Below are 12,708 nucleotides of genomic sequence, written 5' to 3'. Positions count from 1 at the left end.
TAAGTCAATGGACTCGTGTGCTCTTGAAGTCAGACAAATTATTATTTGTTTAATTATTCCTGATTACATTTGGGATGAGGTTATGATATCACTACACTGAAATATGTGAGATCCCTGCAACAGTTTGCAAAGTTGTGCACACACACACACACACACACACACACACACACACACACACACACACACACACACACAACTGAGTATCATCAGCATAGCAATGACAATAAACACAGCCCAGCTGGTTGATAAAAATCCCTGAAGGGAACATGTGAGGACAAGATAAAACAAGAGTGTATCTCTGAGAACTGTGCATAGTGGGCATTTTAGCAGGTAGGTCATCTCATCTGGACTCTTATCCAGGCAGATACTGGTTATCTGCCGCTCGATGTTCTCTCGCCTCTCCAGCTCCATGATGACTGGCACCACCCACTCCACAAGGTCCTGGTAGAATTCCTCAGCAGGGTAGTGGTATTATTATTTATCTTCATCTCTCAGGGCAAACTCTTCTGGGGCTTTCACCTCGCCGTACGTCATCTCCTCACACACGCTTGCGTCAATCTCATTAAGAGCCTTCCACTGCTCTTGTGGGTCCATTATGAGTTGTAAGGATTTGCTGATATGATTTTTCTGAAGTCTGCATTTGCGTGCAAAACCAAATTATTGCTGGACAGTGCCAGACAAAACAGCTGCTCTTGTAAAACTAATCCAACCCAGTACTCCTTTAGGAAGGCTGACTTTTTATGGGAGAAACATGCATTTAGGAAATTATCCATCTTAGTTGTCTGAGACCTTGTGGACATTCCAGTTGGTAACCCCTCTGTATTTGGGGGGCTTTGATGAGAAGTTTCAAGTAGCAGAGCAGCACGTGTGGAACAGGAAGAGGAGTGGAAGGTGTCAGGGGGGCAGACAGATGCTCATTGAATGGACAGTGAACAGGAAGTGTGTGTGTTCCCTTTATCACTCTCCCTCAGGATAACAGTAGTTGGGAATGTAACTCTGATGATCTCAGCTCATCAGCTTTTTCTGACACTCTGTGATTTGTAATAGGAAATGATAGCACACACCTGTTTGGTTTAAGCCCGGGGTTCCCCCCAGTCTCTTTTATAGAAAAGTTACAACTAAGCAAGCAATCACCGAAAGAATGATTTCCTCTCTTTGTAGCCTGTACTGCAGAGCATGAAGTGCAGGATAGCAAAGCCTTGAGGTTTAGGACCACAGATTCTCTTCATACAAAAGATCCAAGAAGATGCAAAGAAATCGCTGCCCTTTATAGACTAAATATAATTAAAATTTATTGGGTCATGTCAAGTTTTACACATTAACAGAAAAAAAGACGTCATACAGTGAAATGATAATATTCCTTGGTTACTGCAGCTCTGTGCACCAGCATTGACAGTTAATTTGCCAATTTTCCACCAGATTTCAGTATGTTTGAAGTTGGCTAGGCTCTTGGTTACACAATAAACAGCCTCTACTCCTATCAGGTTTTCTGTTTTAGTAACCTCCATGTGACCTCTGACCTGCTGAACCTCCCACTCTGTTTCAAGTTGTTTTCGTTTCATCACAGTCACAATCTCCTGATTAGCCTTTGTGTTTCAATTTGCACGTTTTCTTTTTGGGATGTCACTCAAACACTAGCACCGTGCAGTACTTGTATCGATCTGATACCAAGTGAATACAAGGCCAGTATTGCCAATACCTATACTGACACTTTTAGGCAGCTTATGTAGGAGAGAGCAGTGTGCCATGATTTATGACATGAATCATCATCAACTTGCAAATTCTGGACATATTTTAATGACGACTAAATCACTGTGATGTAAACTTTCTGCAATAATCAATATCTATCCCACCACACTAGTGTCTTTCCAATACCAAGGTTGGTATCGATATCATAGATATTTGGCTCTACCCACCTACCTATATCAAACACTGTATGACAATATACATTTAAGCTGATGGAAGCCTGCAGGCTGGACTGCTCAGCATGTTTATTACATTCATTGCAACTGAAGCTGTCAGAGGATGATTATACTTTATCTATTTGCATATTTAAAACATAGAGGAATGCATCATAACTTAAAAATGCCTACAGCTCTAATTCACTGCGGTTAAACCATTCCAATTTTAACATATGATTATAATAATTAGCTAAAGTCATCCAGCGCTGCTTGTAATCTATAACGGGTGCTAACATGCAACAACTACTCATTTTTTTTGTTTTGTTTTTTGTAAATCAAAAGCCAGTGACAATGAAAATGTCGTAGCTCATGAGTGAAGTTTCAGCAGCTGATTTTGTATTATGTAGGAGATGTTCTGCTGATTTAAGGTGTAAAATATCCTATAACAAGACCCGTCCCATGTGAAGAGTTTTTGGCACTGTTCGTGTGGCGTGTTTATCTCTTCACCGGGGGATGTTTGTTGACTCCGCTCTGCTGCGTTGATGATGTTTTCCACTAATCTGTATTGATCTAAAGCCACTTCCTGCCATTGTTTTTTCACATCCCCACTGTCTCCTCTCTTCCTGTCCATCTAGTCCTCTTTTTCCCCGGCAAGGAAACCGGGGGCTTGAAGAGGATACACAAAGAGGGGGGTAGTAGTGCCGTAGGTGAGTGTTTAGGGCCATTAATCTGTTTACAGGCACGTGAGGGGGACAAAAAGAACAATAATAAGAAAAAAATACAAGGGCTGCGATTCAGAAATTTAAGATGAAGCTGTGTTAATTGTATGAAGGTCAAACCTTGGGATATGTTAGTTGTGGCGTGCATGTGTCTGTGTGTGAGGGACAGAGTCTGCTCTGACCCTGATAACTTAGCCACTGGTGAGCAGAAGCACTTGCCAGCATTTGATAACACCAACAGAAACGTCAGCCGGATCCTTACATCAACAAAGACCTGCAGAAGTGTAAAAAGTTAGGTTAGTGAGTTAGGCCTGCCTTCAGAATAACTCAGGGATACAGAGAATCAAAGTTCCTATCAGAAATGTATATCATTCGATTTATTACAGCTGGGTTTGTGACCCTAAACTGGATAAGCAGTTATAATATTTTTAAATGACTGCATGAATAGATGGATCTTATTTTCAGACACAAAGCAGTATTCTGGCTCAGCTTCAGTGCAGTATACTTGTTGTAGCTGTACTTGTACACAGTTTTTATATGCAATTAGCACCCTCCCAGAAAGTAACACAGCAGTACAAGCTTCTACAAAAACAGCATGCTAATACAAAGCTAAGAACCCAGCAGTCACACTTGTGGGATTGTACCCTCCATTTCTATTTGTACCTTCTTTTGTAGTAGTACAGTAGCTACAGTGGCTACAGGATTTTCCGTGAAGTGTTCTTTGTGTTGTTTTAAAACTTTAAAACAGCTTTGAGTTAATGCTTAGAAACCAAATAATAGGTGTTCTATGTGTCCTCATTGGCGCAGAGATTGTGGCCAGTATGAACGACTGTAGCCCAACATTTATACTCTTAATTATGTGATGTGTTTTCTGTTGGACAATGGTTGCATTTTCACCCATTTTCAGTCCAGTCCTTGTACTTAACCAGTTTCAGAGGATTTCTTTTTTCTTTTTCTTTTTAAGTTCACTACTTTCTGCACTCGCAGGCTGTCACAAAAGCACATCATCAACAGTTTTGCACAGTACTGTACAAAAGGAAGCTAATAAGTAATGTAATGCTTTATGTAACACACTTTTCTAAAATGACAAGTAATATGTAAGACATCGCCTAAAAAAGTAGCAACCCCAAGCAGTTACCATCTTTATTTTCAATATAGTGTAACAAATGTCTGTGCACATATATGTATGTTATTATTTTTATATAAATGTGGAGAGATTTAAGTCACTTACAATATGTATAGTTTCAAAAATAATCTTCAGGCTTCTGTAGCTTCAAATGTGGTGTAGATCGTCTGTCAGTGTTTCAGAAACAGAAATAATTAGAAATATCAGGTGGATAATTATGCAACTGTAGTACGTCCAAGTAGGGTCTGAAATCTACAAACAGCTGTCTGCACATGTTCCCCACTATGTAGCAAACACTAGTGGATGAGTGAGCGAACAAGTGGACAATTTGACCACAGCGTAAGAAGAGGATACATCATCAACCAGTAGTTAGCCAAGGAGCATTGATTTTACATTTTCATTTTATGTGTATAAAAGTGTCAGACAGCTAAATGCTGTGGTTATCATTTCTCTCACAATGTTTTGGGGCCACAGTAATCTGTAGAAATTCATGCTACACAAGTAAGTGCATTGTGCACATAGGATACAGTGGTGGGGAACTAATGGGAGCGACCTTCAAATACTGAAATTCTCAATAAAAGTCAAAAATAAACTAATAACAGGCACTAAGAGAGACTATATTCTTTTCTTAATATTTGCTTTGTGTGTGTATACGTGTGTCCACTCAAGAGAGAGAGAGAGAGAGAGAGCAAGGGATGTACGTGTTAACACACAGCAGCAAGTGACCTCATTTTATAATTTTGAACTAATGGCAAAAGCACATGTCCATCAAGACCTCTGGTTTGAGGTTACAATAGCTTATTGTATTGCATCCAGTGCAGTCATGGGTGTTATTTTATGAACATGCAGGATTTTGTGTGTGTCTGTGTGTGTGTGTGTGTGTGTGTGTGTGTGTGTGTGTGTGTGTGTGTGTGTGTGTGTGTGTGTGTGTGTGTGTCCATTTCTCAACCTTGAAACTAAACCAGAGGCTTGTGTTTCAAAAACTCTGTGAAGTTTGGACAGCCATAAAAATCTATAAAAATGTTCATGTTACATGTGAGGGATAAAAGACTCAAACACTTACTAAACCCTTGAGGTGCATTTGGAATAGTTCACACAGTTGTTAGGCTACCTAGTGCTCTTGCAGACAACATTGGTCTTCCAACGAGAAGACGAAGAAGAAGAAAAAGAAGGCGAAGGAATGCAGACGATAAAGTTTTCCTGCCTGCTGGATGATCCCTGCAGGAAGAAGGATGTGTTACTGTGGGTTTTACTGCAGGGAACCACTGGTCCTATCTCTATTGTTCCCAAACGGTTTGGATCGTCAAATCGGCATGCATCCTCTCCCTCAACACATAACATTCACACGCATAACTGCCAGTTAATGACACAGCTACAGATTCAGTTGCCACTAAGTCTGCTATCAGTAAATCCACTATGTTTTTCTTTTTCTGCACGCCCAACACAAGTGGAAGACGGGTTCTTTAACCCCTTAGCAGTCCTATTAGTCCCCTAAACCATCCAATGTCCCGTGGGCGGTACGTCCGACTGCTAACAGTTTAAATTATTTGACATGTCTAACATTGCCTATGTCCAGAAGGCAAGCCCATTAGCTATTTTTTTATTCACTGAGACCATAATGGTAGCGCCAAAATGAATAATCTTGGGTGATGTTGATAAGAAACAACTTTGAGAATTTTTAAGTATTTTTAAGATTGGTGAGACAAAGACTTTTTGTTCACAGTGACAAGAGGTATCTTTACAGGAGTAAAGGTGAGGCTTTCAAACTTAAGAACAGATGTGTGCTATACAATCATTCTACCCTGGAAAAAGGAACATTACAAGAAATTAATAAACTGTAAAATTACCATTCACAATTTCCATTGACATTCGTGCCAATGATGATTGCATGAAAACTTCTGTACATTGCACCTCCTAGATGAACTACAGCCTTGTATACAACAAGTATAGCTGTATGTACACTTGTTGTATACATACAGCTTGCACCTGCTGCTAACTAATATCAGTTACTTCATCTTTCATCACTCCTGTATTGTTACTATTTGAGCACTGCATATTCAATAACTGCAGTTGTAATTTGTAATTCCTATCTACGTGATCCCTTAAAAACTTTCAGAAGGAGTCCAGTCCCCCATGTTCTCACCCATCCCCCCCATATTAGTAACAAACCCCTGAGCAGGCTAAATCCCGCAGCGTGCATAATACAGCTCCAATCTGCAGCTTCAAATGGCTGCAACACTCAAACCAATACTGAGTAATAAACATACGTCACGTTCACATCTTCTAAACAGAGTCAACTCTATTAAATAAATAAATAGTCTGAGCAAAGCAGGTTTGCTCTCCAAGGCTGTGACCTGAAGACGACACAGTCGCATCTCATACTGCTGTGACTTTGTAAACAAGGGCGGTACGAGTTACTGTACATCTCTCACTATTATATGCTGTATCTGTTTCCTACCATCACCAAACAAACAAACCTCCTTATAGGTCATTATCCTGCAGCAGACAGGAAATGAAAACATACTGATACAGCGCTCTGTGGCTGTAAACAAGCCGCTGTTGCCATGCAACAGTGCTTCTATAAATCATGAATTAGCTCATCACATTTTGTTTATTATCAAAACTCAACTCAGCTTAAGAGACGAGGAGTCGCTCTCTTTAAATATTCTATTTTCACGAATGATCCGGAGTCCAAGCCTGAGTTATTTATAAAAACAAAAAATATTCAGGATTTTCCTGTCTTGTCCTCGGATTTGTATTTGATAAATATTTCTGTCTTGGCTCAGAAGACAGCAACACTTTGGAAAGCAGGAAGATTTCTATCAACAGACTGTCCTGGCCAGATGACCTACAAACAGAAAACACTAACAAGTCTGCAGTGGGTTGACCTGTTGTTGAGCTTAGCTGCTGTTCTTCTTGATATCTGAATGACACGCAGTGCAGTGGGGTCATCAGGTCAAAAGTGCACGAAGAAAAAATTTCTCTGACCTCTTGCACGTATGCTGCAAGGAAACAAGAAAGTGCAGTATTAGTATTTACACTGCTCGGGTGCTGCGGCATGGCTATTTCCTGATCCTTTGCGACCTTTTATTTAATATAATTGTTCTCGAAGTACTATACGTCATTTATTTATTATGGCTGTGAAAGTGAAACACAACTGAAACAGTGCTAAATGTGAGGAGGACAAAGAGAAAATAAGGAAATCTATGTATTCAGTACTCATAGCTTTTGTGCCATCCTGCTGTTAACTGTTAACTGCTGCTCTTTTTAAAAGCAAAAAAACAAAAAACAAAAATATAACAATAACTTAAAGTAGAGCTATCCAAAACTCAAGTGAAACATCCCAAATAAAAGAGTATGATCGTTTTACTCTGTATCATCTGCAAGAGAAAAGCTACAGATGAAAACTTTTTTCCCCACCCACAGTCTGGCAGGGCAACTGGGCACCAGCTGCCACAAGTCTATGCAAGGTAATCACTTCTTAAAAGATGAGCTCAACGCTGGTTCAGCCAAACAAATGTAAAGCTGTAAAGCTCAGTAGTCTCTGTGGAAATATTTATGCATAAACTTCCACCCTGTTGGTAACAACTTGGTGTCAATCACCCCAGCGTCTCTGCTTAAAAGACCAGAATGACACCCAAATGGTCTCGCTCTCCAGGAGCAACTCAAGTGTTAGCTTTAATGAGTTTCTCATAATTAAAAGTGGATATCAGGCTGTAATTGAATTGCTAATATCACCTGTGCTGATCAGTATCTCCTCGAGGGTTATTTTGTCATTGGGGCTGTGAGACTGCTCTCGGGTGTTTGTATCAGACGGGCAACATCATAACTTTTCCACACGAGTCTGACTCAGAGTTCGTCAGAACACAAATAAAACCTTTGCGGAGACAGTTGCCTTGGTAAAGTGGGGGAGGGCGGGGGTGCTGGTGTGCATGTGGTCTGACAACTTAACACACACATCAAACAACTGTCAGACCCCCACCAGCTCTCACACACACCTAAACAGAGAGAACGCACACCTCATGCTCCTCTAGCGCTATAAGTATCACTGAAAGAGGTCCATAAACACGAAAAACACACGAGGCTGCGATAAAAGATCAGAGAGGCGTTCTGCAGCCCTGCAGACACACTTCCACTGTAGCGTGTGTTTATGTCTTTGTGACGGATGACAGCTGAGCGAAGGGCTGGGATTAAGAGTGAAATGCCTTAAAGTGCTTGAAGAAAAGGCAAAACACAAGGAGCATCTTTGTGCATTCATGGCATGTGGTTTACAGCACTAGGCCACACATGAGAGTGGACTACAACAACAAACAGTATGACACACACAGGTGGCCAATTAAAGAGGAAAAACAAGAGCTGAACATTGTGGAAACAGGCTCTGATCTGATTAAGTGAAGCAGTCGATGGTCTGCAAGGAGTTACCAGCTCAGTTTCCAATATTCAAGAATAAAAATAGAAGGAAAAAATACTTCATTTGTGGTCTCAAGAAATGCATCACACAAGATCCACAGATTCTGTCTTGATTTGTTTTAAAGGAGACTTTTTGTTAATTTTCTTCTTCCCAAAACTCCTCTACAAAACATAACAAGGGTTTTATTTTTGGGAAAAGTGAGTGGGTGGCAGGCTGATTATCAAGGTCTGGTGTTTTATTCAACTATATGTTCACATTTCTGTCAACACACAGCTAAAAACAGACTTCAGTCCCACCAGAGTACGAGAAGGAAGCTTGCTTTGATTCACTTTGCTTTGCTGTTTTCCTGTTCTGCCCAATGAACTCAGACCAAAAAAAGAAAAAGAGCTGGATGGACAATCAAGGCTCACAATGTGGAGGCAACACAAATGCAGTCACATCAATGTGATTACCGAGTACCGCAGGCTAACAACACATCACAATAATTGGCAACAACAAGCAGCTCTGTGACAGTAAATGATGTTGGTGAAAGGACAGGAGATGGGAATATATCCTCATCTTCATAATCAGAGGAAGAGGGGGATGACTAAGGAGGGGACAGGAGAAACATGGTGGAGTGGTGGAGGAAGGGATCAGTGGAGGAAGATTGTTGAGTGATACAGTAGTTGTGTCTAAAGGTCTGTGCCCTGGCGCCACTGCTGCCACTGTGCTGAGAGACGGAGCCGGCTGAAGACTGAGATGTTCCACCTGGACCAACAAAACAGCAAAGAAGAGATGAAGGCTTTAATTTGCTTTTAGAGCCCCCCCCCCCTTTGTTTCCCTTTCAGTGGTTAGAAATGTGTGATTTTGCACTTTAAGACAGCAGCAAGCTTCTGTGTCAGCTTGTTACATCTCTCTGTTCGTGCAAAGCGCTTTGCAAGTTTGTTTTCTTGCATAAATCTACAACATATCAAAGGCACTCACATATGCAGCAATTTTCTGGCTGCATTTCTACCTAAACCCAAAGACAGAGCAGCAGCTGAAGTAACCATGAAATCACAGAGAATACTGTGAATATATATAAAGACTTTCACATGACAGCTTTTTTTATCGTTCTTAATGTAAAGTTGGCAAAAAGTTTCATTTAAAAATGTCATTTGACTGCTTCCCCATATAAACGTGTCCCACTTTGTCCCACACAAACAGTTTGTCCCACATTGGGATGTGGTCACCCTATAAAAATATATATCCAAGTTTCTAAAATTTAGGATTGGAAGACGTTCAGACATGAAACTGTAGGTAAACCCAGGTGTTACTAATGGTGTTGATTAAAGCTCTGCACCTAACAGGACTTTGATTAATGTCATTAGCAGCACCTGTAACACCCACGGTGGCTACTGTGTCTTTTGTGTCACACTGGTTGTAAGTTTTGCTGCTTACAGAGGCACTTTTTAGCATTTATTTTTAAAATACATGATTATTATTACTATTGTGTTTATGTTTTTCATATATAAATATAGATCTCCAACAAAATAAAAATTCATCTCAAACAAATTGCAGAATCTATCTTTAGTTTGTCTTCAAAGCTAATATTTGTAATGGAAAATCTTTGCCTGTTTTTAACGGTTTTTGTGTCCTTTAATTCAACAGACCAAAACCAATTTGTGGCTCCACATGTCTGAACATGTACTGGCAAGATAAAAACAAAACAAAACAAAAAAATTCAGGTAAAAAAACCTTCAGTTTCTTATTCGGGTTTCGGGTAATCAGGATCGTCCACTACCAGAACGACTCTATTGATATGAAAATTGGCCACTTTAAGGAACTTGCTGTGCCCAGGCGTAACTCTGAGCTGCTGTCCAAACATGTCTGTTTCTTTAATGAACTTTCATCAATAATCTGTATCTGTTATATTTGTAAGTTAGATTTTAGTATTTTTTTTTTTTTTTAGTTTTTACAAACTAAATATGGGAAATCAAATGTTTTTTTTAGAAAAAAAAGACGCACAAAAAACACAAACAGGTAATGTTACAAGTTTTTTTGTTTGTCTTTGTTTTTCGTTGCTCATAGTTACTTCATTTTTAATTCCTGTATAGAATTTTCTAAGACATTTTTTGCACTTTTAAACTACAGGGGGAGTCAAATTTGTAGTTTTCTGGTGGTTTTGTTTGCAGCTTCTCTGAGAGTCTGTACAGTTTACGTTTGCCTCCAGAATTCTGTTCATGTTGCAAATATTTTGTGCATAAAAGTCAGAAATTACTTGTAAATATAATAAAACTTTGACAGGCTTTAATGAAGTTACTTCACAGTGCATTATCTAGTGTGGCAGTCAGTGGAAAGAAGGGGGTGTATGCAGAGGAGGAAGGAGGAGGGCAGTGGGAGGGTGCGAGTTGGGTGGGGGTATATAAATGGAAGCAGAATTCACATACAGCAACAGACTTGAGAGTGCTGTCAGCTGCTGTGAACCAAGTCTTTTTTTTTTTTCACCCCATTCTCAATTTTTTTTTAACATAAGGATAAGAAAAGAGGAAAGGGTGAATATGGAGACAACTGTGGGCTACGAGTACTACGAGGACTACGAGGAGCCAGACAACTCCTCAATGTGTGACTACTCAGAGTGGACGCCATCATACTCTGTCATCCCAGTACTCTACATGCTCATTTTCATCCTCGGCCTCTCTGGAAATGGAGTGGTCATCTTCACTGTGTGGAGAGCACAAGGCAAACGGCGAGCTGCCGACGTCTACATCGGAAATCTGGCCCTGGCCGACCTCACCTTTGTAGTCTCGCTACCTCTCTGGGCTGTTTACACAGCCATGGGTTACCACTGGCCCTTCGGAGTGGCTCTGTGCAAGATAAGCAGCTACGTGGTGCTGCTCAACATGTACGCCAGCGTCTTCTGCCTCACCTGCATGAGCTTTGATCGCTACCTAGCCATCGTCCACTCCTTATCCAGCAACCAGCTGCGCAGCCGGGCTCAGATGCAAGGCTCCCTGATAGCCATCTGGCTGTTGTCTGTTATACTGGCCGCTCCGACTCTCGTCTTCCGCACCACCAAGTACGATGCAGAAACCAACCGCACATCCTGTGCCATGGACTTCAGTTTGGTGACACAGAAACAGGAGAACCTGTGGATTGCCGGCCTCAGCATCTCCTCCTCCGCTCTGGGCTTTCTTCTACCTTTCATGGCAATGATGGTGTGCTACGGCTTCATCGGCTGCACGATCAACCGCCACTTCAACACCCTGCGCAAAGAAGACCAGCGCAAGAGACGCCTGCTGAAGATCATCACCACACTGGTAGTGGTGTTTGCTGCCTGCTGGATGCCCTTCCACATCCTGAAGAGCGCTGACGCACTCTCCTACCTGGACTTGTTTCCCGCCACTTGTGATTTCCTGCGTTTCCTCCTGCTGGCTCATCCCTACGCCACCTGCCTCGCTTATGTCAACAGCTGCCTCAACCCCTTCCTTTACGCCTTCTTTGACCTGCGCTTCAGATCCCAGTGCTTGTGCCTACTTAACCTGAAGAAGTTCTTGCATGCGAGCCCGGCCAGCTCCCTGTCCTTGCAGAAGACAGAGATTCAGTCTCTACCCACAAAGGTGTGACTATGGATTAACACCCAGAGGCACGCTGGGGTCAAAATGAACACTGCAGAACAATGTAGGTGAATCAAAAGTTTCCAGTACTGAGTGCTTGTTTATGGTTCAGCAGCAGCCAGTTTCGGGGTGTAACCTTTGCTTTTCACTCTGGACTATTGACTGAAGACTTATGGTTTTGGTGTCTGACAGCACCAAAACCCCAGACTTTTTTTTTTCCAGCAGGCACTGAAACTGAGCTACATAAGGAAACATAAGAGAGACTCATTTAAAAATAAGGGGAATGTACTTTTATTAAGACTGATATACTCATCAGTTCGTCTTCTCCTGTGGACTTTCTGCAAAAGTACTGAGCTATGAAGTCTGAAATCATGTCCTCAAGTCATGGGAAACTATTAGGTTGATTATGATCATGTAATTTCCCCCTCCCATTACTGTTTTTTTTATTAATAAACTCTTGAGGTGGAGGTGTGACATATTAGAAACTGTGCTCTTGAGATCTGTCTTGACTGATCAGTATCTGCACCACAGCCAGCAGGACGTCTGTGTGTGTGTGAGAAGGGTGTGAGTTAGTCAGTAAGAGGTGTTTGAGTCTGATAAGAGTAGAGTGAGAGGTGTGTGTGTGTGTGTGTGTGTGTGTGTGTGTGTGTGTGTGTGTGTGTGTGTGTGTGTGTGTGTGTGTGTGTGTGTGTGTGTGTGGCATGTGGGTTGGGGGGGTGGACAGACCAGACAGACAGATGGCAGCTGACAAATGTTTTCTAGCTGCGGAAAGCCCCAATTAAAAGGTGACTGTATCGACAGCCTCTGATGTTTCTGCCTTTGAATATGAATGAATTTGTTCCCTGGTAACAACATGAAACCCATTTTTCTGAATATACACTATTTTTTTGAATTCATGTCTATGATTTGTAATTAAAAGCCGGTGTTTTGAAGAGAAAAAAACCCCAGTCTCTCTCGATCTCTCTCACTTTGTTAT

The 12,708-nt window shown here is 41.3% G+C and overlaps 1 protein-coding gene across 1 annotated transcript; it reads left to right on the top strand.

Annotated features, from left to right (window-relative positions):
• Positions 1–9,786: 9,786 nt before the first annotated feature.
• Positions 9,787–12,393, top strand: LOC102292807 (apelin receptor B). Its single transcript, XM_005934617.3, has 2 exons — positions 9,787–9,863; positions 10,652–12,393. Exon 2 carries the CDS (start codon positions 10,677–10,679, stop codon positions 11,739–11,741), a length of 1,065 nt encoding a protein of 354 aa, XP_005934679.1. The 5' UTR covers positions 9,787–9,863; positions 10,652–10,676; the 3' UTR covers positions 11,742–12,393.
• Positions 12,394–12,708: the final 315 nt, after the last annotated feature.

The sequence above is a fragment of the Haplochromis burtoni genome, unplaced genomic scaffold (assembly GCF_018398535.1).
Source record: "Haplochromis burtoni strain Fernald_Lab_line unplaced genomic scaffold, NCSU_Asbu1 Contig_182, whole genome shotgun sequence".
NCBI lineage: Eukaryota > Metazoa > Chordata > Actinopteri > Cichliformes > Cichlidae > Haplochromis > Haplochromis burtoni.
This window is presented reverse-complemented; position numbering and strand designations above follow the sequence as displayed.

What these genes read in the sequence shown, in the direction of transcription:
- LOC102292807 (XM_005934617.3), top strand. Translation starts at nt 10,677, where the DNA reads ATGGAGACAACTGTGGGCTACGAGTACTACGAGGACTACGAGGAGCCA.